The sequence below is a fragment of the Bactrocera neohumeralis genome, chromosome 6 (assembly GCF_024586455.1).
Source record: "Bactrocera neohumeralis isolate Rockhampton chromosome 6, APGP_CSIRO_Bneo_wtdbg2-racon-allhic-juicebox.fasta_v2, whole genome shotgun sequence".
NCBI lineage: Eukaryota > Metazoa > Arthropoda > Insecta > Diptera > Tephritidae > Bactrocera > Bactrocera neohumeralis.
This window is the reverse complement of record NC_065923.1, coordinates 7,695,929-7,721,187: the sequence shown is the minus strand read 5'-3', so window position 1 is coordinate 7,721,187 and position 25,259 is coordinate 7,695,929. Positions and strand designations below refer to the sequence as shown.

At 42.3% G+C, this 25,259-nt stretch overlaps 3 protein-coding genes and 1 pseudogene across 3 annotated transcripts; 1 reads left to right on the top strand and 3 right to left on the bottom strand.

The window, feature by feature from the left end:
* Positions 1–3,790: 3,790 nt before the first annotated feature.
* Positions 3,791–4,315, bottom strand: LOC126763709 (translation initiation factor IF-2-like). Its single transcript, XM_050481456.1, has 2 exons — positions 4,304–4,315; positions 3,791–4,231 (listed from the first exon to the last, which is right to left on the bottom strand). The coding sequence occupies exons 1-2, from the start codon at positions 4,313–4,315 to the stop codon at positions 3,791–3,793; spliced, it is 453 nt and encodes a 150-aa protein (XP_050337413.1).
* An 8,921-nt stretch (positions 4,316–13,236) lies between these two features.
* On the top strand, positions 13,237–14,024 carry LOC126763700 (cuticle protein 16.5-like). The gene is made up of 2 exons (XM_050481441.1): positions 13,237–13,248; positions 13,326–14,024. The coding sequence occupies exons 1-2, from the start codon at positions 13,237–13,239 to the stop codon at positions 14,022–14,024; spliced, it is 711 nt and encodes a 236-aa protein (XP_050337398.1).
* A 6,617-nt stretch (positions 14,025–20,641) lies between these two features.
* Positions 20,642–21,244, bottom strand: LOC126763706 (cuticle protein 16.5-like). Its single transcript, XM_050481451.1, has 2 exons — positions 21,145–21,244; positions 20,642–21,078 (listed from the first exon to the last, which is right to left on the bottom strand). The coding sequence occupies exons 1-2, from the start codon at positions 21,154–21,156 to the stop codon at positions 20,647–20,649; spliced, it is 444 nt and encodes a 147-aa protein (XP_050337408.1). The 5' UTR covers positions 21,157–21,244; the 3' UTR covers positions 20,642–20,646.
* A 2,865-nt stretch (positions 21,245–24,109) lies between these two features.
* LOC126763697 (calphotin-like) lies at positions 24,110–25,100 on the bottom strand (annotated as a pseudogene).
* Positions 25,101–25,259: the final 159 nt, after the last annotated feature.

The window sequence follows — 25,259 nt, the reverse complement described above, 5'->3', positions numbered from 1 at the left end:
GATATTCGCCGTGGCCAATGCGCAAAGGACCATAAATCTTCCGCAGAACCTTTCTCCCGAAAACTCGTAACGCCGAATCATATCCAGATTTGACTCCCGAACATTTTTCTGTTTTCGAAACTGAAAAATCCGCTTTGGGGAATGCACCATGAGTCTATGGAGTCCAAAGTTTTGGCGTCGTAAGCAAACAGCTACTAAGCACCCACTAATTATCAAATTTCACACGAGCTAAAACACGCTTCACTAATAAGGAAAATAAAGTTTGGCCGATTCGGTTTGCGCGCACAGTTTCTAAGGACCTGTCCGGGTCAAACTTGTAGTTGAATGCGAAAGTGTCGCATGTTCGACTGTGTTCGAGCTTTGTCCGTCTTAGCTTGTTTAAACTTTGGAGAACTAAACAATTAACACGAATCTTACAGGAAAGTAAAACTTATCTAAAAATACATTCCAGTAAAATATTTAACACACACGTTACAAAGTCAATGCCGAAAAGACATGCTTTTGGTATTTTCGGTAGTCGTCCGACTAACCAAAACAGCTAATGGCAACTGTGTATAAATATTTACGGCTTATGCTATCCGCGCTGCATAATAAACACAAAGGGCACCAGAAATAGTTGGGGAAACACAAATAACTCGCGCAAAAATGCACACTCAAACTTATCTGCATGTGTGTGTGTGTTAACCATAAGGTTTTCATGGACAAGCCTTCTGCAATGGAGTGCCAGGCGCCGTCAGCAGCCACGCAGAACACACTCTCGCCGCAAACACCTTTTTTGCTATAAAACACTTGAGCACACTGTTAACAGTTATCAAAAACATTCGCAAGCTCAACGTGAAGACAGCTCGAGTAGTCAGAGAAAATAAAAAAAAAAAACCCTTCAAAATGTTCAAATACGTAAGTGAACCCGTCAGATTCCTTAGTGAATGATTTAAACTAACAAAAAATATATAACTTTTCCAGGCTGTTGTCATCTTTGCTGTCATCGCCTGCGCTGCCGCCAAACCTCACATCCTAGCCGCTGCGCCGTTGGCCGTCGCCGCTCCGGCACCGATCATCACCGCCACCAGCAGTCAAGTTGTCGCACGTACCCACAATGGCCTCGCCTTCGCTCCAGTAGTGGCTCCAGCACCCATTGCACCCATCGCTCCAGTCGCTAAGGTTGTCGCCCCAGTAGCCGCTGCTCCATTGGCCGCACCAATTGCCCCTCTTGCCGCTCCAGCACCTTTGATCGCACGCTATGCTGCCGCTCCCGCACCACTCTTGGCCCGCTACGCTGCTGCTCCCTTCGCTTACCCCGCCCATTTGGCTTCCTACGCTGCTCCTGCTGCCTTCTCCTACGCCCCCGCGTACGCACCAACTCTGCGTTATGCCGCTGCCGCCCCTGCTCCAGTTGTGTGGTAAAACAGAAGAAAAAACGATATTCGAAAGATAGACTGTGATAGTTTTTAAGCGATTAAAGGATACTATTGAAATATAAACGACTAACTGTTAATTAATCGAAGTTGCTTTGCTTTCTATTATAACATTGGTGGTATTAAAACTTTAGTGTAATTTCGGAGTACTTGCAATAAGTCAAAATTTCAACTTATGTACAAGTTATGTACTACAAAAATAGTAATAAGAGTCTCCTGTCCTCATGTAGGAGCTTCTTATGATTGAGCGCAAAATCACTCTTCGTAACAAGCAAAATATACTTTTTGGATCTTTCTCTATAATCACTCCATCCTCTCAGACATGAGCTTTGTTATGGATAATTATTAGGTCATTCAATTTAGTCAAATAATCCACAATGTATGTTCACAGCCATACATAAGGAATGAAGATAACACTCCCTTTCGGTAACAGTCAGCATTGAGACTAATTTAAAAAGTCAGTGTCTGCTTATTTTCATTAAGATAACTCTCACGTAATCCGAAATTCACATCATAAAATAGTCTACTCATCATATCATATATCATCTCATTTATTTATGAGAGCTAAAGCAAAGTCTGAACCGATTTTTTCTAAATATTTGTTTTAACACTGGACCATATTAGTGCCAGAAAAAGACGTTCATTTAATTTTGCTAAGATATCACTCAAATTGTCGATATTTTTAGATAAAAATTACTTCATATTAGGATTACTATTCGTGCTATTTTACTTCGATTCTTCAGTGCTGCATGATTAATCTGTTGAGAAGTGAACCAGTGATCGTTTTTGGTGTATTTCTATTATCCAGATGTGTTAAGAACGAGGATTAACCCTAAGCTCGTAGAATTGTAGAAATACGAACAAATTACATATTTTGCATTAAATTTACTGGCATCCATATTTCACGAAAAATTTATTGTTTCAAAGTTTACGAAACATTTATTAGACCAAATTTCAGTGCACTATCACTATGGAATGCGGAATTGTTGATTGCAGCATTTCATTGAAGAAAAACAGACTAACAGATGCTATGTTCGTGAAGATATCTTTCATACAGACCACTTGTCGGCTAGCCTCTCCCTAGTAGTGGGGCTTTTAGCGGGCCATTGCCCTATTGGCGTCCACGCAGTAAGGCTGGGAATCCTATCTAACAGACGCCATCTGCAGAAGCTGTATCGAAGAAGATGAGGTAGAAACAACTCAACACTTCCTTCTTGACTGTCCCGCGTTTGAGAGGTCAAGACTTAAACACTTGTGTGCGAATACCTTCACATAACCCACCGAACTGTCAACTGTGTTCAAATTTGTATTGGCTACTAAGCGTTTTGCTAATTTATAGTTCGAACAGAGGAGTTCTTCTTTTCTATGGTATCACAAAGGACTACATAAAGTAGTCCACGTATGATCCTTGAATAGCCATCTAACCTAAACTAACCTATCGGTTAAGTCACCGGTTAATTACCCAACAGCGTTACCAGAGATTTCGGTTAAAATTTCTATGAGTTTCCTTACAATCGACAATTCAAACCGAACCTCTTTATGTATAGTATGTATTTACATTTGATCGTCCATCACTTTTTCATACGCAAATTTGTTCAATGTGTTGGAGTTTCGGTAGCTGTGAATTGCTGGATTGTTTTCCATACTAGAACCTTATTTGGAGGATATGTAAAAGTTCATACAAGTGAGGAAAATTCTCTGAGCGCCATTCACTTGGGAGAGCGGCCAACCATTTGATGATGAACATGGTAAAAGTAATAAGAATACACTGCCGTCCAAGAAGTGCGGTGGACGGGACAAGGACTGAGATGAATAGGTCCTTGTGGCATTAACTACAGTGGTCATAAAGAAATTCGGTGTGAGATTCGTGGTGGAAGTGAAACTCCGTCGGCGAGTCCTGGCATTTACCCCGGTGGATGAACGTCTAGTCACAATCCGAATAAAAGCGAAGTTGTTCAACATATCGCTGATTTGCGCCCACGGAAGACGTGGGAGAAGGATTCAGCCTCCGTGATGAAACATCCTCAAATGGGATACTCTATGAAGTATATATATATGACGTTTCCTTTTAAGTGCTACAAACTTTGGAGGGGACTTAATAGACCCTTTCCAGATACAATAAGATAAAAATAGAGAAATAGTAGAACGAAGAATCTTTAGGAAAGTTCTTGTAAAACGCTCATTAACTTTCGTTATTTTTTAATTATTTCTGATTACTATCGAATAATTTCGTAAAGATTAATACCTTCATTAATAGAATGGAATGCAAAGAGGCTTCAAGTAATTAACAGTTAGTCGTTTATATTTCAATAGTATCCTTTAATCGCTTAAAAACTATCACAGTCTATCTTTACAATATCGTTCGTAATGCTGTTTTACCACACAACTGGAGCAGGGGCGGCAGCGGCATAACGCAGAGTTGGTGCGTACGCGGGGGCGTAGGAGAAGGCAGCAGGGGCAGCGTAGGAAGCCAAATGGGCGGGGTAAGCGAAGGGAGCGGCAGCGTAGCGGGCCAAGAGTGGTGCGGGAGCGGCAGCATAGCGTGCGATCAAAGGTGCTGGAGCGGCAAGAGGGGCAATTGGTGCGGCCAATGGAGCAGCGGCTACTGGGGCGACAACCTTAGCGACTGGAGCGATGGGTGCAATAGGTGCTGGGGCCACTAACGGAGCGAAGGCGATGCCATTGTGGTTGCGTGCGACAACTTGACTGCTGGTGGCGGTGATGATCGGTGCCGGAGCGGCGACGGCCAACGGAGCAGCGGCAAGGATGTGAGGTTTGGCGGCAGCGCAGGCGATGACAGCAAAGATGACAACAGCCTGGAAAGAGTTACACAGATATATTTTTGTTAGTTTTAGTGATTCGCAAAGGAATCTGACGGGATCACTTACGTATTTGAACATTTTGAAAGGTTTTTTTTTTTTGATTTTCTCTGACTACTCGAGCTGTCTTCACGTTGAGCTTGCGAATGTTTTTGATAACTGTTAACGGTGAGCTGTGTGTTTTATAGCAAACAAAAGTGTCTGACCAAAACTGGGTTCTCAAGTCCACGGTCTGCATTGCAGAGGGCTTGTCCCTGAAGAAACTTCACCACGTACGCAACGCAATAAACATGTAAAAACTGTCTTTCTTAAGCGAGCGTTTTGTGTTTTCCCTAAAGCCAAACTTGTATCTGCGACGCTACTTGAATATGCAGCGTCGGTAGCGGCTTTGTCAAGACTGGCGTACAAATATACAAAGGAATGTGTGTGCAGAGGCGAAATGTTGTCAAACATTATATATGGAGTTAAGTTGTCGTTACTGAAGTTACAAGTCATGGTAGGTAAGCCATAATTTATGAACTTGACCATGAAAATGTGATAATGGCGGAAAATTGTCTAGTGTTGAGGAAAGGAATAGTTTGAATGTTTGTCAGTAAATATTTGGGAAGCAATTGATGGAGTCGTCGCTGTTTTGCAGTCGGTATCGGTAGTCATTGCGGCCGTGTGCCTCGATATTACGCGTAGGATTGTGCGCTCAAGCTTCTAGATACTGCGTCGAAAACTTTCAGAGTTGCAGTGTTTTCGTCCATTCGGACAACTTCACATGCTGACCGACAGGGATAATGCTCGAAAATTCTACGAAAAGATGCGGCGACTAACAGATGGTTTCAAGACCTGAGCATATTCTTGTAGAATCCCCAGAGGTGATCTAGTGATTGTTGCTCAGAGCATACTAAAATTATGAAGTGAACACTTCACTGAAAGCCAGTGAAAGTGTAGAAGTACATGGAGAAGGCGAACCCGATTCCCCAATCGATAACAATGGAGCAAACGTTCCATTACCCGTCTGCAGAACAACAAAGCGGCGGGGACCGATGGATAGCCGGCCAGTTTTTGACAGCACGAAAACTAGCTGCCTCATGCATGACTTTGGTATCCCCACAAAACTAATGCGGCTGGGTAAATTGACGTTGAGCAATACCAATCCGTCCGCCAGGATCGGGAAGGACCTCCCCGAGCCGTTCGATATTTTCAAATTACCAAACAATAAACCGCTAGAAACTAGGAGTTAAAAGTGCGGCTTAACAACCACCATAGCTACAAGTCCGTACGCGTTGCTGGCGAGCTTGACGTTCCAATTTCTCGCGTACAGTGGCGGGGTAACCGCTTTTTAGACCAAATTCAAGTGGAATCCAGTTCGAAAGCTGCTTTGTTTGGTGCTCATATTGGGATTCAAGAGATTTATAAAGGACTTTAAATGGCTGCACCCTTTGTTTCAAACAAGACACAAGAAGTGAAGTTAAGCACCTGATATCCTTGGAGCATTCGAACAGAAAATATTTCAAACTCGAAATCGAACTAAACAATAACTCTAACTTCGAGTTATGGCACCTGAGTGCTATCCTTGTAAGCAAATCAAAATTGTGAGTTCGAATTTATAGCAATGGAAAGTTCGAAACGAGACAATTAGATATGGTCCTGGCTATCTTCGAATTTTTCAGTGCTGAATTCGAGAAATTCGAAATTTTTCGTTTGCGAAAAGCAATTCCTCGAAAAATTATGGTTCGGTCTTCGAAAGTCTGTGCACGATATATGCGGATACGATATAACACATTTTCACGCATTCTTTTTATGGCCACGTGGCGGAATGCACGCTGCACCCACGATTCATTGCCATGAATTGAACTGTGGAAATCACTCAATTTAGACCAGATGAAGGCATGAATAGTGGACGCCGATTTTTTTGATATACACACTGCCCACATTGCCATATATCCGCGCTCGTGTGTGTTTGTGCGTGTGTGCGTGTGTTTGAGCAACCACTACAACGCTGGCAGCTTCTGCGCTCTACACAACTTAGTCAACACGTTTTAATTGCTTTCACAAGCAACCCCCTTTTTAAATGATTTTTTATTCCTGCAATATTAAAATCTATATGTTCGTATGCATGTGTGTGTGTGAGTGTGCACATGCCAGTGCATAGAGTTGTAGAAAAATTATAAATACATACAATAAAGTACAATGAGGATTTTCGGTATGCTGCTTGGATGCTTCAAGCCGTTCTGTCAAATTCTGAAATGCAACAAACTTTACTAACGGAACATTGTTTCGCTAGCCGGCATATCAAAAAGTGTACTCCCACTCGCCTGTCCACAACTACACGCAGCCTCCCGTGTACATGTGTATGTGTGTGTGGGTGTGTATAGACGCAAATTCACGTGTTTGTACTGGTGTATTTCCGGCGTGTGCATTTCAAATCCTTGAAACTAAATCAAATTTTAGAAAATAAAATGAAAGAGGGAATTAAATATCAAAAATGCTTCAAGTTACCACAAAGTCGTTTCAGCATGGAGTATTAATTTAATTTTACCTTCGTTATTTTGCTAAAATCTTTTACTTGATAACCAAAATTCATCGAGTGTCTAGAAAGCTAAATTGACTTGAGTTTTGTTTTCGACGTTAAACTTGATACTGGACAGCGTGATATTTGGACTCACAGCTTGATTCCAATTTAATCATATATACTTCTCTTAGAATTATAATTATAATTCTGTGTTATAGGAATAATATGTATTGTTGTTGTTGTAGCGGCACAATTTTTCCGAGTGGACAGTCCTTGGCCGGATAAAGTTGCGTAGACCTGGCTGTGGCGGGAAGGGAAATACGATGCATTCGGAAGCCACTGTTAAGTGGGTGCCGACATAGAATAAAACTCAAACAATATTAAAACAATTTGGCAACTTCTGTAGAATTATCTGGAATTGAATTCAGCTTAACATAATTTTGTATTCACTGAGCGTACTATTCGCAACACCATCACCGATCTTGAAACCTAGCATTGATTATTAGATAATATTCGTTCGAACAGACCAAGTCCAAGACGCAGTTAAGAGAATGTGGCAGCCGTAGCTGAGAGTGTATATGAAGACCGTGGAGAGTCGATTCGACACCGTTCGCAGCAACTCGAACTGACGTATGGAACGACTTGGCGCATTTTACGTCGAGATCTTAAATTGAAAGCCTACAAAATACAGCTTGTGCTTGAACTGAAGTCACTCGACCTTACCAAGCGACATCGCTTTCCTTTAGGGGTTCTTGAAAAGTTTCAAGAAGATCCGATGTTTTCGATCCAAATTTTGTTCAGAGACAAGGTCCATTTATGATTCAAAGGGTATGTAAACAAGCAAAACTTTCGCATTGGGGACAAAGAGAAACCTGAAGAGATTCATGAGCTGCCATTTCATCCAGAAAAAACAACGGTTTGGTGTGGTTTGTAGGCCGGTGGAATCATCGGTTCATATTTATTCAAAAAGGATGCCGGTGAGAACATAACCGTCAATGGCGACCATTATTGCGGCATGATAACCGATTATTTGATGTCTGAAATTGAAACTTCCGATGTCGATATTTGGACAGATAATTTCAGTTTTGTTTTGGCCACCGTTAAACTTCCTATTTGATTGGCGGACAATCCCGTTTCGAAATGCTGGGAGCAAAACAATAACGAGTCATCGAGACCTAACGACATGAACTGGACCATCTGAGATGTAGCCGCCGTCAATATTTGAAAGAGATAATCTTCAAAAAACAAATGCCAAAGAATGTTCTTTCCAATGCTAATAAACATTTCCCATTAAATTTGAAGTTGCTGCATTTTTTTCTTTAAAAAAATAAGGAACCTTAAAATGGATCACCCTTTATAACCTCTTAAGCATTTTTTTTCATGAAAATAATTCGAGACAATTTTCAAGTATTTTATCCCTTAATGCTACTGCACCATTTATTTTTCCAAGTTACAGCGGCAGCGCTTCAAAGCATAACCTCGTCCCAATTTATATTTAACTAATATTAGATTCCAAATTTTCTATTTGTTATTTGTTATAAGTAATATTTTAAGTGACTATTTTTTTTTAATTTCGAGCTTCTTGCCAATAAAATAAATTTGCCTTTCAAATACCATGCAAATATTGACAATTTTTGGGTGGTGCGGAATAAATATATTTGCTAACATTTCCTATAAGACATGCAAGTATGTATTGATTACGATTTTCAAAAGAATTAAATATATTTTTACGCTTAAGAACATTAGTCAGGCGGAGAATAAATGTGAGTTTCCAGTTAATCAATCGCTCGCTAACCTATACTTCGGTTAGTCGTTTACCTGTTTCATAGACTCGCAGACATTGCAGAGTAGCTAGAAATTATTAGAATTAGTTAACCGTACCGCTGATATGCTGATCGGGTAGGATAACGGCGTAGAGCTACGGCAGCTGGACGACGCCTGTAAGTAAATCGAGAGCGCAGACGGCCGGGGACTGCTCGGACGAGTGCCAAACGAGCAGGTGCGTACACAAAAGCTGGCGGGCCGAAAAGACGAGTGGTGTGTGCGATTAAGGGGGCAGGAATAACAGAAGGAACAGGCAAAGTTGCTGGAAATGGTACCAAAGGCGCTGCTTGTTGGGCTATAGGAACTATAGAGGGCCGCAGGGCAGGCAAAGGCGCTGCTAGCGGCACACTTGTATGCGCAGCTGAAATACTGTTCAGTGGAACGGCCACGGCTGGCGGATTAACACCGACGATTGGCGCCACAGCTGGTCCATTTATCAGCTTATTGTGGACCTGGTATACAAATTGGCTGCTAACAGCGCTAGCACTTGGCAGGATCTCCACGTCCGGATCGAGCGGCGCGGTAGCAAGCGGCACAGCGGTCAGCACTGTGGTGAACAAGGAAGCGCAGCAGATGCACAGCGTCAGGAGCTGCAAAGCAATTTAAATGGTTAATAAATAATGAGGAAAGCCGTTAGAGGCCGCCAAGCGGGTATATTCACTTTTAGCCACATTTTCTTAACGAGTAGTCCAAGTAGTCCACGTGTTGCACTCCACAATTAGCGATTATCGAAATGTTTATCATTTCCCGATAAGCTTTTGCTTTTATATTGGAAATGTATTCTATGGGGGCTTGACATAACTCTTACGGAAAATTAGAAGAAAGCAAAGACGGTGATAACATTTCACTCAAAGCCTTTTTGAGCGTATTTTTTAACTTGCTACGCATATTATTGGTGTAGGATTATTTAATGTTGTAAATGAAATTGTCATTTTCACTTTCAACCGCAGTGGTTGGCGTTGGCGTTGACGGGATTGCGACAAATAGCGGCAATGCGCTGACAGCCAAGTGTCAATTAACGCTCGCCACACTACTAACCTACAAAGAATAATTGCCAAGTTTGGCCAGCAGACAGCAGCGACGGCGCACTCAAAATGCAGCCACATAGATACATGAGCCCCATTGTGCGCATGCGCAACACGTTGAAGCGGCGGCGCACCGTTACTACCATCCAAACTTACCGACCAAAATACCATCAAGTTGGTATGCTTGTATTTAACAAAACACATACTTGTAATGTCTCAATATGTATATACAAGTATGTACATATGAATACAAGTTATAAAAAATTGATATTCTAATCACACTTAGTCACTAAGTCTGCGCGCCAATGAATCAAACAAAGCGCACCAACGGCCCGGCGACCGCCACACGTCGCGCATGGAATTCCCATTAAACAAAAATATTCGAACGCTTTAAATATTTCAGCATATATGCAAGCACCAGATCAGCGTGGCAATGCTTAAAAAATATATGTAAATACATACACACACATTCCGTCCCTCAATATTTTGTAAATGAAGCCAATGCCCAATAAATAAGCAAATGTCCGAAGAATAAGTAAATTCAAGTAAAATACTATACAAGTAATGCAGCGAAGATTTTTATTTTACTCGCAGACATTTCGCAATCTCAAATGTTGACGACGACCCCAACTGTCGATCGACATCTGAAGTAGTAAAATAGCTTTCTTCAGTTCTTTGACTTTGAAAGGTGACTGGAGACCGACTTCATTCTCATTCATTAAAAACGTTTAAATACAAAAATAGTTTTTTTATTTTCTGGCATTAGTTTATACAGGGTGATCCATTTTGAGGTTCCCTACTTTTTAAAAGAAAAAACACAGAAATTTCAATTTTAAAGAGGAATGTTTATTATCTATTAAAATGTGATGATTATCATTTTAAAATGTTGGCTGCGGCTACGTCTCAGTTGGTTCATACCTTAAGTCCAATTTTCGATAACTCGTTCGAACATTTCGACTGGTAGCTGGCAAAAGGAACGCGTGATATTTTTCTCCAAGGCCTGAATCCAAGCGGGATTGTCCATTTAGACTTTAGACTTTAAATATCCTCATAGGAAAAAGTCTAACAGTCTCATATCACACGATCTTGGTGGCTAAACGGCCGACCCAACACGTGAAATTATCCGCTCACTGAAGTGTTCTCTCAATAAATCTATTGATAGCGCCGTCTTGCTGAAACTAAATGTCGTCGAGATCACAAGCTTTAATTTCAGGCCAATTGAGCGAGAAATGGGCCTCATCGCTAAACGAAATTTGCCTCGAAAACATCGGATCTTCTTGGAAGTTTTCAAGATCATAGATCGAAGCGATGTCGCTTGGCAAGGTCGATGGACAGCTGGAGCGTGTTCAAAGAGCGGCCCTCGTCGGCATTTGTGGTAAATAAAGGACGACACCAATAATGGCACTCAATGCCATTCTACACGTTGTAGCTGTAGACATAGTTCGTGGGTGCTCGCAGCGGAATATTCTAGCTGGGCATATGAGGTTCCCCAGGCAGGAGCAGATTGAAACTCTTTGCTACTTCGATTCCATTCCTTACAACCTATTCCACTGCAACGCGGAAACTTCACCTGGCGTTTCCTCCTCTGCTCACACACCATCGAGGGATTTGTGGTCTGAGCGAAACCCTTGGAAATTAAAAGCAGTGAGCTTCTGCACGGATGGATCAAAGTTAAGAGGAAGTATAGAAGGTGGAGTTTTCTGTCAAGATTGGAATCGAGTTGGTTGTCCGATATCTTATTGCGCTCTAAGGCTGGACTTTTGGCGCACCAGTGAGCGTGGCAAGCTCCAGAACTTGAGCGACTGTGTGATTCTTTCAACTCAAAGTGAACGGTAAGTCTGGACACTGTCCAATAGGTACACACGCGGTATGACTAAATATTTTGTCGGATGCTTTCTGCCAAAGCTGTCGGGAGGAAAGCAAGGTGGAACTATCTTGCCATTTTTTCCTCTTTTGCCCGGCTTTTGGCAGCTTGAGATTGAAATACATATATTGGTAGACAAAGTTTTTAGAACCCAGCGAAGCGCCTGGGATTAATATTAGTCGACTCAATACATTTTTGATAAACCCAAAACGTTTCGACGAAATTTTTATCCAGGTGAGATCCATCGATTTTTTGTTCAATTCTACGACCTAACCTAAACTGTTCTATGCTTCGACTGTGATGGCCTTCAGCGAATTTTGGTCTCTTCGGTTTGTTGAAAATACGTTTGGTGAACTTAGGGGTTTCCACTAAGTTGTTAAGCAGCTATATTGAGACCTCCATTTGTTTTTCAAAAGATTTAGGTCTTTTGGTAAGAGCTACGCTTTGACATGTTCATATCCAAAAGATTAAGCAAAATGTATTGAGTCGATCCATTAGTTAAAATCCTCTGCTAGTATCTCTCTGATTAAAAGCCGGTAATTTCAAGCAAAATTTCTTTAGCTTTTGCTTTGTTATCGTCTTAACAGGCGTGGATGGACGTGGTAAGGTTTCCATGACTTTGCGACCGTTTTTTCTCACTCAAATATTATTCAGCATACCCCAAATGCTTATTCAATATTTCCAACTTTCAAATGAAGTCTTTATTTCCGATGGTAAAAATAGCCAGACAGTCCAGACAAACTTGATCCGATGGTATATATGTACATACATAACACATTTGTACATACACAAAATAATTTGGCGATATAAGATCTGCCAGCTTTGAAGTTTTAAGTTTTAAATTGTTGCTTCAACAGAAATATTTATCGACTCTTCTCTCAATCAGTTCATGAATTCGCCGTGATAAACTGTTTTCCTCTGTATTCTATTGCATACATACACCAATGAGTGGGTATATCCAAATGTATATAATGTAAGTATATATCGGAGTACATTAATAAGTATATACTTCAATTTTCAAATGCATATAACTGGATATTGACGTACAGATGAAAACACGAATATCTACGTATATATGTATGTATGTACTGTGTATAAGTAGATATCTACTAACTGAAAACTAACTTCTTGCTATAAACATTCCTTGATAATTTGCCAACGGCGTATAACGACGGCAAGTCCTTGAATGGCAGCAAACTGAGCACTTTTGTATTGTTTTGCAATAGAACGCAATTTGTAGAGCTATACACACTGCGATATATACTCCTAAGCTCGCATATGTATGTATAAGCGAGTAACCGCACCGCATAAAAGCCATACAACCGACCATACCGTCACTCAAAGTGCTACGGTTTTGACAAATTGATGTCGCAGACGACGAACATTTGCATTAAGAAGTTAACAAAAGTTGGCAAAGCGTTCAACCAACCCCACCAGTGGCGCGGCAAGGGGTAAAGAGCCAGGCGTAGAATAGGTGGCAGTAGCAATAGCAATAGTAGAATATGCTAGAGGGAGGGGAACACGCTCTAAGTAATACGGCATGATGTGCAATGAGCGCTAACCACCGGCTCCACCCTATAAAATGCGAGCGATCCACTGTAGTGGAATGCATTCTATGCACGACTCAGCGCACCATCGTTGATTAAAAGCGGCAAACTCAAGAATTCGCCACGAATAAGAAGCAATATAGTAAGGAAGAAGCCAAACAGAACAAGGAGAAAAACCAATAACAAGAACAAAAACCAAAACCAAAACCAAATAAAAGACCCATCAAATATTACTCAGGATGTCGAAACTCGTAAGTGGTTGATTGAATTGAGGAAAGGACTTTTTATTTGCGCACCGTTATGTATTGACTTTTCTACATTCTTCTAGTCGTCGTTGTTGTTGTTGTTGCTGGTGATTGCTCTGAGTGCTAGCTGCGTGACAGCTAAGCCCGACCAAGTGGCCGTAGCTGCGCCTGTTGCTGCTGCTCCAGTTGTTGCTGCTGCCCCGGTTATTGCTGCCGCCCCATACACTGCCGCAGCCGCACCGCCCTATGCCGCCGCCTACAGTGCGCCCTACGCCGCATATTCAGCACCGTACGCGGCATACACTTCAGCGTACGCTGCACCCTACTCAGCGACATACACTGCCGCCGCCTACACGAACGCTCCATTGAACGCTGCGGTCGCCAGCCAACGCGTGGATATACAAAGCAATTACTACGCAACACCACTGATAGCTGCTGCGGCACCTGCCAAGTTGGTCGCACCACCTGCTCCCATTGCTGCTGCAGCACCTGCTCCTGCTCGTTTTGTTGCGCCAGCCGCCGCCTACCCTGCCGCCGTGCCAGCGGCTTACACAGCTCCTTATGCCCCCATCGCCGCACCCGGTGTGCCTGCTGCTTATACTGCTCCGTACATCGCTCCATCCGTCGCTGCCGTAGCCCCCGCTAACTATGTTGCTCCTGCGGCTGCGGCTGTGGCTCCAGCTCCAGCTCGTTATGTAGCCCCCGCCCCCGCCGCTCCGGTAATAGGTGCCCCAGTTGCTGCTGGCCCAGCTAAGCTGGTTGCACCAAGTGTTGTTGTCTGAGCCGATCCACTCGCAAGTGCGTTGCTATTAAACCGATAAATTCATACATATCTGACGACGAATACGTGAATTCTCTTCTCTAGCTCTAAGTTGACACCTGTTAACCTTACCCATCATTGTTTTTATTGTGTTTGCTTTTGTTTTTATGCGGGAGTATTCATTATTAATATTGCAAGTACCTGAATAAAAGGAAGAAATGTGCTCTTAAATGTGCCAGTAAATTGTTTAAGTGCCATTCACACACCCACACACATGTGTGCACTCATACAAATGCGTGTTTCTGGTGGTGAAACTGGTGGATTTCCATATGCCGAAAGGTTGTTCTTATCAAATCGATTTAAAATGAAGTAGTTTTGGATGTAGTCTCCGGCGATAAGTTTATGTAAAAGGAATATCGAATGAAGAGAGCAGTGCATAACAGAACGTCGGCCACTAGTTCAAGTCGAGCCCGAGTAATCTGCGAATACTTTTAGCCCTTGAATCAAGTCTTCTTATCGATGCTACAGCTTTATTGAGTACTTGTTCGAGGTATTAAGTATTCTCACAAATTTCTCGAGGCAGATACATCTCATTTTTACCAGTGATTCATTAGACTAAGATTCAATTAATCGAGAGAGAGAGACTTATTAGACTAAGATAGTGGAATTAATTGAGAGCGACAGCTGGAGTGAGTATATGAAAAAGTACTAAGCATCCGTGAGCTTGGATATTATACAATTTACTGCTGGGTGTGCTCATTCATGGTTCAGAATGCGAGTGTCTTGTCAGGAATGCGATGAAATTCTTCGGTTCCTTTTATTTTGAGTGTGGTATTGTCATAAGCTAAGAGAAATTGAAATGCGAACGTGAATTTATGGTCACTTCACCTAGCAAGAGCTTTGCGAACGTCGATATGACTAAAGACTTATGTACATTCGTGTGTTAGTGTCTTAGAAGGAACAGCGAAGGTATATTTGGATCTAATAGCGCAAACGTGGTCTGCACTGTGCAATATTGGTTTGTTAGCTTGACTAAAAATGAAAATATATAATGATAATGGTAAAAATAGTATTTAATAAAATATTTAGGTATAATTATCTTACTCTTCTTTATTACTTTTTACTGGGTAGACACCGCTTTATGATTATAGCCGAGTTAACAACAGCGCGCTAGTCGTTTCTTCTTTTAGCAATTTGGTGCCAGTTCGAGAGCCAAGTGCAGCCTGATCTCTCTAACTGATTGGAGGTCTTCCTCTTCTTCTGCTTCCTCCGGCGGGTATCAAAAGGTGGTCTCTCATCCGAGGCTGTTGTTTCGTTTTCATTGCGGGCGTTTTTTTGCGTGGCGGGTCCCAAGTCTAGCGCACAAACAGAGTTCGCCTTCTCACTTTAACTCGCCTTCAAACGGATGTTCCTTGGCTACCCAGAGGATACTTGGTCTAAGACCGGAAGTCGTGAGCTGCTTGAACTATATGTAAAAGAATCTTTTCTGACCACTTCCAAGTGAATGGCGCTCAGAGAACTTTCCTCACTTGCGTGAACTTCTACACATGACTTCATCCTCCAAAAATATCTACAATAATACATAACTGAGTTGCTTAAGTTTTGGGAATTTGTGTTCAGTACCGACCAAGTTTTTCAATGAAGCAGAAACTTGTGGTTATTTGGCCTTGAATTGAATTAGATCTTAGAACCTTTTTTACGTTATAGCTAGAAAGTAAAGTATCATTACCACCGTTCTATGAGCCAAGCAAAACACAATGGCAATCCAGTTTGTAACTTCAAAATTGTAACTATTGATCCGAACCGTGCGGAAGCTACTGAATACGGATCCGAAGTGATATGAAGATGAAAAAATAAATCCTCCTTCTTTGGTTCTGCTCATCACAGAGCGGTTGCTGTGCTCTTGTGATCCCAGCTGTGTATTCCCTGACTTGTTATCTTGTTTCGACGCCGAATCCAATCGCCCTCTTTATTTGTACGAGAGCAGATCGAGTGAGCAGCCATATGTGATGCGGCTGACGCTCTTGGTTTTGTTAAACTCAATTTAGTTTCGCTTTATGCTTAACAATTACTGCGCAAAAGTTAGTTGCTCATGTTTTGCATTTTACTATTTTATAGTGTTAAATCAAATTACGAACCAGCAAATTAATTTAAATACTTCCTAATTAACTTTTATTACGATTACTTTGTCTATCGACAACAAGCTCTCACATATACTAAAATAATATATAAATACTATGAGAGTGTGTGCGTTTAGTGCGAGTTACTAGGCAACTTTAGTTGTGGCACAGTTTGGCTGAGAGTTCGCGGGCACATCGGTGCTGACGCAGCATAATGGAGATGAGCCAGTAGCGTGACTGAGGGTGTGGCAGCCTGAACCGGAGCAGCAGCTTGCCGTTATGGTGGCGAGCAACCGCTTGGCTGCTGGTGGCCGTAATGATGGCGCTGGTGCAGTGTCAAAGGCCAGCGGAACAGCAGCCAGCAGTGCGTGCAGAATGCCGTGCTTGGCCATGAAGCTGGCAACACTGACAATAGCTTGAATTAATTTGATATCAATTAACACGAAAAGTGAATGTTTCTGGGCGTTGTCGCATAAGCAGCTTACTTATTTGAACATTCTTGGATGATGAACTAACTTCAGCGGCTACTGCTGCTGCTTCGAAAGCTCCCCAAGTCGCTAATTGCCAAGGAAAGCTAATTCTGTTTCGTCAATGGAGAGATGCGCCGAATTTATATCGTCTAAGCGTGTTTGCTCTCTTTGAATTGTTAAAATCCCGCTTGTGACTGGCGTGAGGCAGGGGCGGTGGTGTTGTACAACTTTATATTAATGTGCATTGTTGTAGCTTTATGTACAGTTCTCGTAACTGACCCATGTTAACAAATTTAGTCGCTCGAGTTTTTGTATTTTCTAGTTTATATTTTTCCTAGCTTTCTGTTGTTGTCAAATATAAACTTTGTCGGCAACGTTATTTGCATACGAAATGTGAAATGAAGAGCGAGCGACTCGCTTTTACATCATAGAACCTGACAGACATTTTTCGCGAGCATGTGCTCTGAATTTTTAATTAGTTTTAAAGTTTGTGCAAACACTCAAAAAGTACATTAATCGCAGACTTTCCGTTGCAGCTGCAGCTAAAGAGAATTCCTGCAAAGGTCAATTGTTAATTAATGGCGGAATTAGTCTCCTTCTATTATAATAAATGACGGCACTGCTGGCAAGTATACTTACAAAGTCCATTGGTGTTGGAGGACCCATTTAGGAGTATACATAAAAACATATATTTTTTAGCAGAACAGGGTATAGGATTAGTAAGGATAGTGTGTACGTATTTGCTATGGATTGGCTTCTCATTTCCGGTGACCTTGGAAAATTGGTGAAATTTTTTTTCCAAATAGTTGCATTCGAAAAAATCCTTCGTCTAAGTCTTTAAGAATTGTATCTCAAAGATCGTAAAGTTTCATGCAGATCGGTTCAGTAGTTCTCGAGAAATCTGTCATATCGACTTCAAAATCACACTTTCGAGAAAGCGTTTAAAGACGGTTCACTTAGCCTAGCTGCCAGCCTCGAGCGCACAAGTTCTCAAGTCTGTATCTCCGAAACTCTTACACGGATTAACTTTAAAATTTAGGACAATATTCTAGAGGTGCCGTAGAATATAATAAGATAAACATGACATTTGACTTTTGGAAACCGTTAACCCATTTAACCCCTTAACAACAGCTCGCCAGTCTTTTCTTCTTTTCGCTATTTAGTGCCAATTCAAGATACCAAGTGCAGCCAGGTCCTTCTTCACCTGATTTCTTCAACAGACTAGAGGTGTTCCTCTCCTTCTACAGGCGGGTACTGAATCGAAAACCTTCAAAGCTGCAGATTTTTTTTCCATACGAACAACATGACCTACCCAGCATAACTGCTGTCTCTTGGTTCGCTATAGTACTTGTAAGTCACCATAAATCTTCGGCAAAACTTTTCTTTCGGACACTTCTAAGGCCGACTCATCATATGTATATTGTCCATGCCTTCGCACCATGCAGTAACACGGGAACGACGAGGGACTTGTAGAATTTGCTTTTCGTTCGTTTGGAGAGGACTTTACTTTTCTATTGCCTACTCAGTCCAAAGTAGCAACTGTTGGCAAAAGCGGTTCGATGACATTAACTTTGTTGAAAAAAACTCCCGGTGTATAAATGGTTATTTCTCAGAGACCACAAAACTTTATGTTTACACTTGGCAGTATATATCATGTTTCTTGAAGGAAATTCTCGAGCATTTCGCTGAACTCTACAATTGTCTAAAAGTGCTGAAACCAGCAGTCCAGTTTACAGATTCAAACGTAATTTTTCATTTAATTTTTACATGGAACATGCTTTGTTTTGAAAATAAATGAAAAGAGATGATTTGGGGTATGCTGGATTTGAAGTCCACAAAAGAAAATGTCTAACTTCATAATACTGACTTGTGACTAGAATCTAGTATATAATATATACGGGGAATTCTATTATAAACAAACTGTAAAGGCTCTTCCCATGTGGAACACACATTTTATGACGTATTACCCTAACATCATAACATTTATAAGACTATATTTTTGCCCGCTGTTTTTAGGATTTCCCGCCAAAGTGCTCAATAACGTTTTTGGATTTTTTCCATTCCTCTTCCTTTCGTTAAAAGTTGATGTTTCGAAACACGCTCTGTGGGTGGGTCTTGAGACAGCCGAAGTACTTGGAACAACGTAAATTTGCATTTGTTTCGCCTCTTTGCATTAATATGTATATTTCCAGCGGCAGTCGTGCATGAATTTTCACTTGTGCTCTGTCCTCTTTCTGGTTTTATGAAAATTCTCTTATTCCGCCAATAAATATTTCAGAAAGTACACAGAGGAACACCTACATCAGCATCCTCAATGAGATTCACATCCGCAGCCACTACCATTTCCGCTAATGTGCTTATGTATACGAAAGCGCAAATTATGCGCGTACATATTTAGAGCCGTACAGAGTTGCATTAGGGTGTGATTATAAGATGTTATGCACTTAAAAGTTAACGTGACCTTCTCTTCTCTTTTAAGAACGGCTTCGAGATTGAATAAATGCCGTTTACTTTGGAAAGAAAGCAAGGAAGTTCGCATCGGTTGGGGTTGAAACGAAATTTTCAGGAATAATTATAGTTCGACATTGAAAGATAGGTTAAAGTTTTCTGGTATGCAGGTATTAGGTGAAATAGTTGGGCCACTTTCAAGCGCGGTTCCTTTTTAGACCTAGATTTGGTACTTAGTAATAATGGTTTTCATTGAAACTTAAGTAGGGATCTGAAAGGCATAACCAAACAGGTCTCTGAAAGAGGTACACAGAAGAGCAGGATAACCATGCAGGTCTCTGAAAGAGGTACACCAGAAGAGATAGAGTTGTCGATCCGCTATTAATGACCGCCAGTGCCAAGTGCATTTACGGGATGATCATAAAACTCAAAAGAGTTTTCTTGGACGTAGAAAGGGATCACCACAATGCCTGCATATAAGTACACGAGTATATATTTGAGTGTGCCTAATATCTAAGTACACGGTTTATATATAATTGTATTTGTATACGCTTATGTATATTTATATTTGTATGTGTGGGTGTATACATGCTTGCATTTTGCCAACTTGTCTACTTTCTATTCGTGTAATTTATTTAAAGCCAAGTCAGTAAAGCATTTTTCTCGCAGTCACTTGCACTTGAGGCGGTATTATCCGACTTAAGCAAGCCCCGACGATTGCAGCTATAAATGCAGTGCTCTCGCTAGTCAAGTAGAAGTGGCGGCGACTCCCACTAGCTGCTGCTGCTGCTGCTGCCGCACAAAACTGGAGTAGATTTGTATTGGGAACGTTCTAGGCACATAAATTCCAGGAGGCACCATTAAGCACAAACAAATGACTTCGGAAGTGGAGTGCGAAAGAGTGCGGAAAAGGCACGGAAGAAGTGCAAAGGAAATGGCAGTGGCGAGGGGAGAACGCGAGAACATCGTACCTACATTATGGATTATGTACAAGTCAGAAAGCTGCAGCAGAAGCGCACACAGCGAGCGTAGCGGGTAGCAACTCGACAACAAAGCAAATCATACACCCAAACACACACACACACAGCTGTCTATGTGTGTATCTAGGAGCATACAGTCGTATTGTTGCGTAGCCACCTGCGATGCGCTGCGCAGTTTTGCTGCCATTACACAGAATAGGAATACCTGAGAAGGTTTAAAGCAGTTACTTTTGTAGTGGATTATTCTACTTTTTTAAGTTTTTTAAGTTCTCGACTCGTGTTGCCTCAAAGAGAAATATGGCATATTACAAGGGGGCCAGCTGAAGTTGCTGCATTAAAGTTGAACTTGTGTGCGTGCGCGCGAGCACTGCGGGCGTTTGGGCGTTCGGGCGGGCGGGCTTTCATGCAGCCACTATTTATCGCAGTCATTTGGAGAATAAATAGGTTGGTGAAAATGCTTTTTGATGCCAGCAAAAAAGAAGTAATGCAACACAATGGTGCAACATAAATAAATAAAGGACTGCAGAACAACTTTTGTATAGACTATGCTGTTTTATTACTATTTTTAATTGTTTGTTATCTTTTCTTAAATTAATTTAAGCAAAATGAGTCGTCGTCGTGTGCTGTTACCATAGCGCTGGTGCGGCTGCGTAGTGCAGAGGCGCCGCGTAAGAGGGAGCGTATGCCAGAGGAGCGGGCGCAGCCAGGGGCGATGTGTACGCGAGCGGAGCAGCTGCATAGCGGGCGAGTGGGGCGGCGGCGTAGCGAGCTACTGGTGCAATGGGTGCGGCGAGCGGTGCGGCTGCGTAGCGGACCAAAGGTGAAATCGGTGCAATTGGAGCGGCCAAAGGCGCAGCCGCTAGAGGTGCAGCTACGGGGGCAGCGGCAACAATCGGTGCGGCGGCAATGCCATTGTGGGTTCTTGCAACAACCTGACTGCTGGTGGCCGTGATGATCGGTGCTGGTGCGGCAAGGGCGAGTGGTGCGGCGGCCAATGGGGCGTGCAATAGACCGGGCTTGGCGGCAGCGCAGGCAATGACGGCCAGGACAACAATGACCTGAAATTATTGTGAGTAATCCAAAATTAGTACGATGCACACCAGGGGCGATGCGGTTAAACTTACGTGCTTGAACATTTTGCTTGAAGTGCTATTTCTTAAGTTGCTTCTGTGAAGACAAGTTGACTTATGATGTCCATCAGTTAACGGTTTCGGCTTTTTATACCCATTCCTCGGCGGTTGAAACACCGGCTATTTTACACACACACACACATATATATACAAAATACACAAGAGCCCTATAGCACTGACCACGCACAACACGAAAGACATTCTGGTGCTTCCACGCGCCATTGGGTCTTCGGGGTCGCTTATTAATGCGTGGCACGTACGCGCCGCTTTTACGCCCGTGCGCACTGCTGCTTTAGGGGATTGTAAGTTTTTTTTAAAGCTGTTTACATACATACTTATGTGTATGTGAGGTAAACGAATGCGTAGAATTTGGACGTTTTTTCCGCTTTTGTTAAACATTTCATGCTTATAAATATGCACGTAGGTCTTGTTATCGTTACCTCGACAAGGGCAACGTTCCATCGGTTGTTACCAATGTTGAATGAATTTCATAATTTTCGGACAATATTTCGTTGAGTAGTATAGGGATAGTCGCGAGCCATTAGTCATAATAGTAACAATCATGTTTTGGCGCTTAAAACTGCATGAGTCGTCGATTTTGAGCAGTTAAGATATGAACTTACTCACGCACTCAATGGTATTGAATTTAGCTTAATGAAAGAATAATGTATAAAAACACAAAATAACTGCGGATGCACAGATGCTATTATACCCTTCACAAATACAAAAGGTATTATTGCTTTAGATAATGATTCGTGCCAAATTTAGTGGAGATTCTTAGTGAAATGAAATACTTTTCCTTGGAAGCACTTGATTCCGATTGTTCAGTTTATATGGCAGCAACATTCTATATATTCTGTAGTAGTCCGATATCGGTTCCGTGAAATGAACAGCTTCTTGATGAGAAAAGTACAAGTGCAAAACTTTAGATCGATATCGTAAAAATTGAGCCCTAGTTCATATATACATACGTATACGGACGGAGGAACAGATACAAGGGCATGACTAAATCGACTCGTCTCGTTAAGTGGATCGTTTATATTCGTTTCCTTTGGGTGCTTACGAACTTGCGACCAACAGAAGGTTACAAGACCGCATCATACTCTTGTAGAATCCCCAGAGGTGATCGAGTGACCGATGCCCAGAGCATACTGACATTATAGAGGGAACACTTCTCCAAACTGCTGGATGGCAGTGAAAGCATAACACCAGGAGATGGTGAACCCGACTGCCGAATCGATGATTAAGGAGCGGACGTTCCATTACCCGCAATTAAGAAGAAGAACATCTTGGCGAAGGCCGATAAATTGCTTGCCGAGCTATTTATTTACGGCGGCGAAGAACTAATAAAGAACATGCATCAGCTTCTTTGTAGAATATGGTCGGATGAAAGCATATCCACTCCACAAAAAGGGAGACTTCTTCAATTTACTGCTGAAGAAAATTGGAAGCTTAATCTAGCAGGTAAAATCTTCTATAAGAGTGTTCAAGATGATGATATTGATATCATTGGCCTCAACAACCGCGCCTTTAATTCCGCTTGGCTCCCACGTCACTGTACACAGTCTTAACATCGAAGTCGTAGATAATTTCGTCTATCGCGGAACCAGTATTAACACAAACAACAATGGCAGCCTCGAAATCCAACGCAAATAATTCGTGCCATCATGTGCTACTTCGGGCTGCGTAGGCAATTGAGAAGTAGAGTCCTCTTTCGACGACCAAAGACCAAATTCTACAAGTAAGTCACTCATCATCCCCGTCCTGCAATATGATGCAGAAGCATGGACGATGACAACATCTGATGAGTCGACGTTACGAGTTTTCAAGAGAAAGTTCAGCGAAAGATGTATGATCTTTTGCGCATTGGCAACGGCGAATATCGCATTCGATGGAACGATGAGCTGTACGAATTATACGACAGCATTGGCATTCAGTTCAGCTAATTAAGAGACAGCGGCTACGCTGCCTAGGTCATGTCGTCCGAATGGATGAAAATACTCTAGCTCTGAGAGTATTCCACGCAGTTCCCGCCGGCGAAAACCGAGGAAGAGGAAGACCACACTCTATTGGAAGGTTCAGGTGGAAAAGGACCTGGCTGCACTTGGTATTTCGAATTGCGACCAAACTACGAAAAGGAAATACGACAGGCGCGCTGTTGTTAACTCGGCTATAACCGCGTAAACGGTGTCGACGCCTGTTTTCTTAGATTGGTATAATATTTTTTGTGTTCGCTGAAGTTCGATCTCTACATGCCATGAGTTTGACAGCTTTTTGTTTTCAATGCGAAAGGCGAAAGATTTATCTGATGTTATATGTAAGGTCAATGGTCTCATGATGTGTTCCCCGAAGTGGATTTTTCAGATCCGAAAACAGAATAAGTAAAGGGAGTCAAATCTCTCTCAAAAGTGACAAATACGATGCATAAAATTTATGTCTGGAAGGATATATATTATGCTAACCACATAATAAAGTTAATCGAAAACGAAAGAATTGAATCCGTAGCAAATGAATGCAAAATAATGAACTCGCTCGCATTTAACGGAATAAGTGAAAGGTCAAAGCCAATAAATAGCACATAATTAAAAAATATGTCAAAGTAATCAAAAAACTATTTTCTGCGGTACCTAAAGTTCTGTGTTGATCTTTGTGGGTAATGAAGAAGTAAAGACGATATGATGAGCAAACTGACAGCAGTTATGTTAGGAAGATATCTAATGCGGCGTCAGCTGGTGATGGTTGAAGACGAGGTAAACTTAATTAGGAGAAAAATTGGACTGAAATGATGAACCAATTAAGCGACTTGGAAATGCTTGTGGACTTGGTCTGAAGAATACGAAGCATCAATTAATTAGGAAGATAAAACATTACACAAAATTCGTTTTAAATATTATATTTATTTACATTTATATATTTAGCAGTCGTCCATAAAAGGTTTTCGGGAGAAAGTATCACTAAATTACCACAGAGATGTGGCGGCTGCGAGTGGTGCTACTGGAGCGACTGGAGCAACAAGTTTAGCAGGTGCAGCGGCAAAAGTAGCTGGGACTACGGCGGATCCGTAGTTCTGTTGGATGTCAAGACGGCTGCTGGCATAAGCGGCATCCAGAGGGAGGTTGGTGTAGGCAAGAGGGGCGGCTACTGGACGGCAGCAAAGGAGCAGCTAATGGAGCGGAGGCCACAATTTTAGCGGGGGCAGCAGCCAATGGAGCGGCAACTGGTGCGGAGGCGACAAGTTTAGCTGGTGCAGCGGCAAAGGTGGCGGGTACTACAGCGGCTCCGTAGTTCTGGTGAATGTCCAAACGACTGCTGGCGGAAGCGGCATCCAAAGGAAGGTTGGTGTAGGCAAGAGGGGCGGCTACTGGGACGGCAGCTGGAGCAGCTAATGGAGCGGAGGCCACAATTTTAGCGGGAGCAGCAGCCAATGGAGCGGCAACTGGTGCGGAGGCGACAAGTTTAGCGGGTGCAGCGGCAAAGGTGGCGGGTACTACAGCGGCTCCGTAGTTCTGGTGAATGTCCAAACGGCTGCTGGCGGAAGCGGCATCCAGAGGCAGGTTGGTGTAGGCAAGAGGGGCGGCTACTGGAACGGCAGCTGGAGCAGCTAATGGGGCGGAGGCCACAATTTTAGCGGGAGCAGCAGCCAGTGGAGCGGCAACTGGTGCGGAGGCGACAAGTTTAGCGGGTGCTGCAGCAAATAGAGCGGCGCCATATCTCTGCTGAATATCAAGACGACTGCTGGCATAAGCAGCATCCAATGGGGCATTGATGGCGGCGGTGGCAAGCGGGACTGCGGCCAATGGAGCAGCAAGTGGCGCAATGATACCTGGCTTAGCGACAGCGCAAGCAATGAATGAGCACAGGACAATCAGCTGTAAAGTATAGAGGAAAATAATGCTTATGCTCATATTCGATATATATTAGATATAGTTTGAACTTACGAATTTGGCCATTTTAAATGTGAATAGGATTAATTTTCGGCAGTCGCTTGCTTTGTAAGCCAAGTGAACTTAATTGTGAGTATGTCTTCTTTGCTGACATTACACGCTTTTATACTTCGCGAATATTTGAAGTTTTCTAGCAGTTATTTAGTGACTTGTCATCGGCATTGA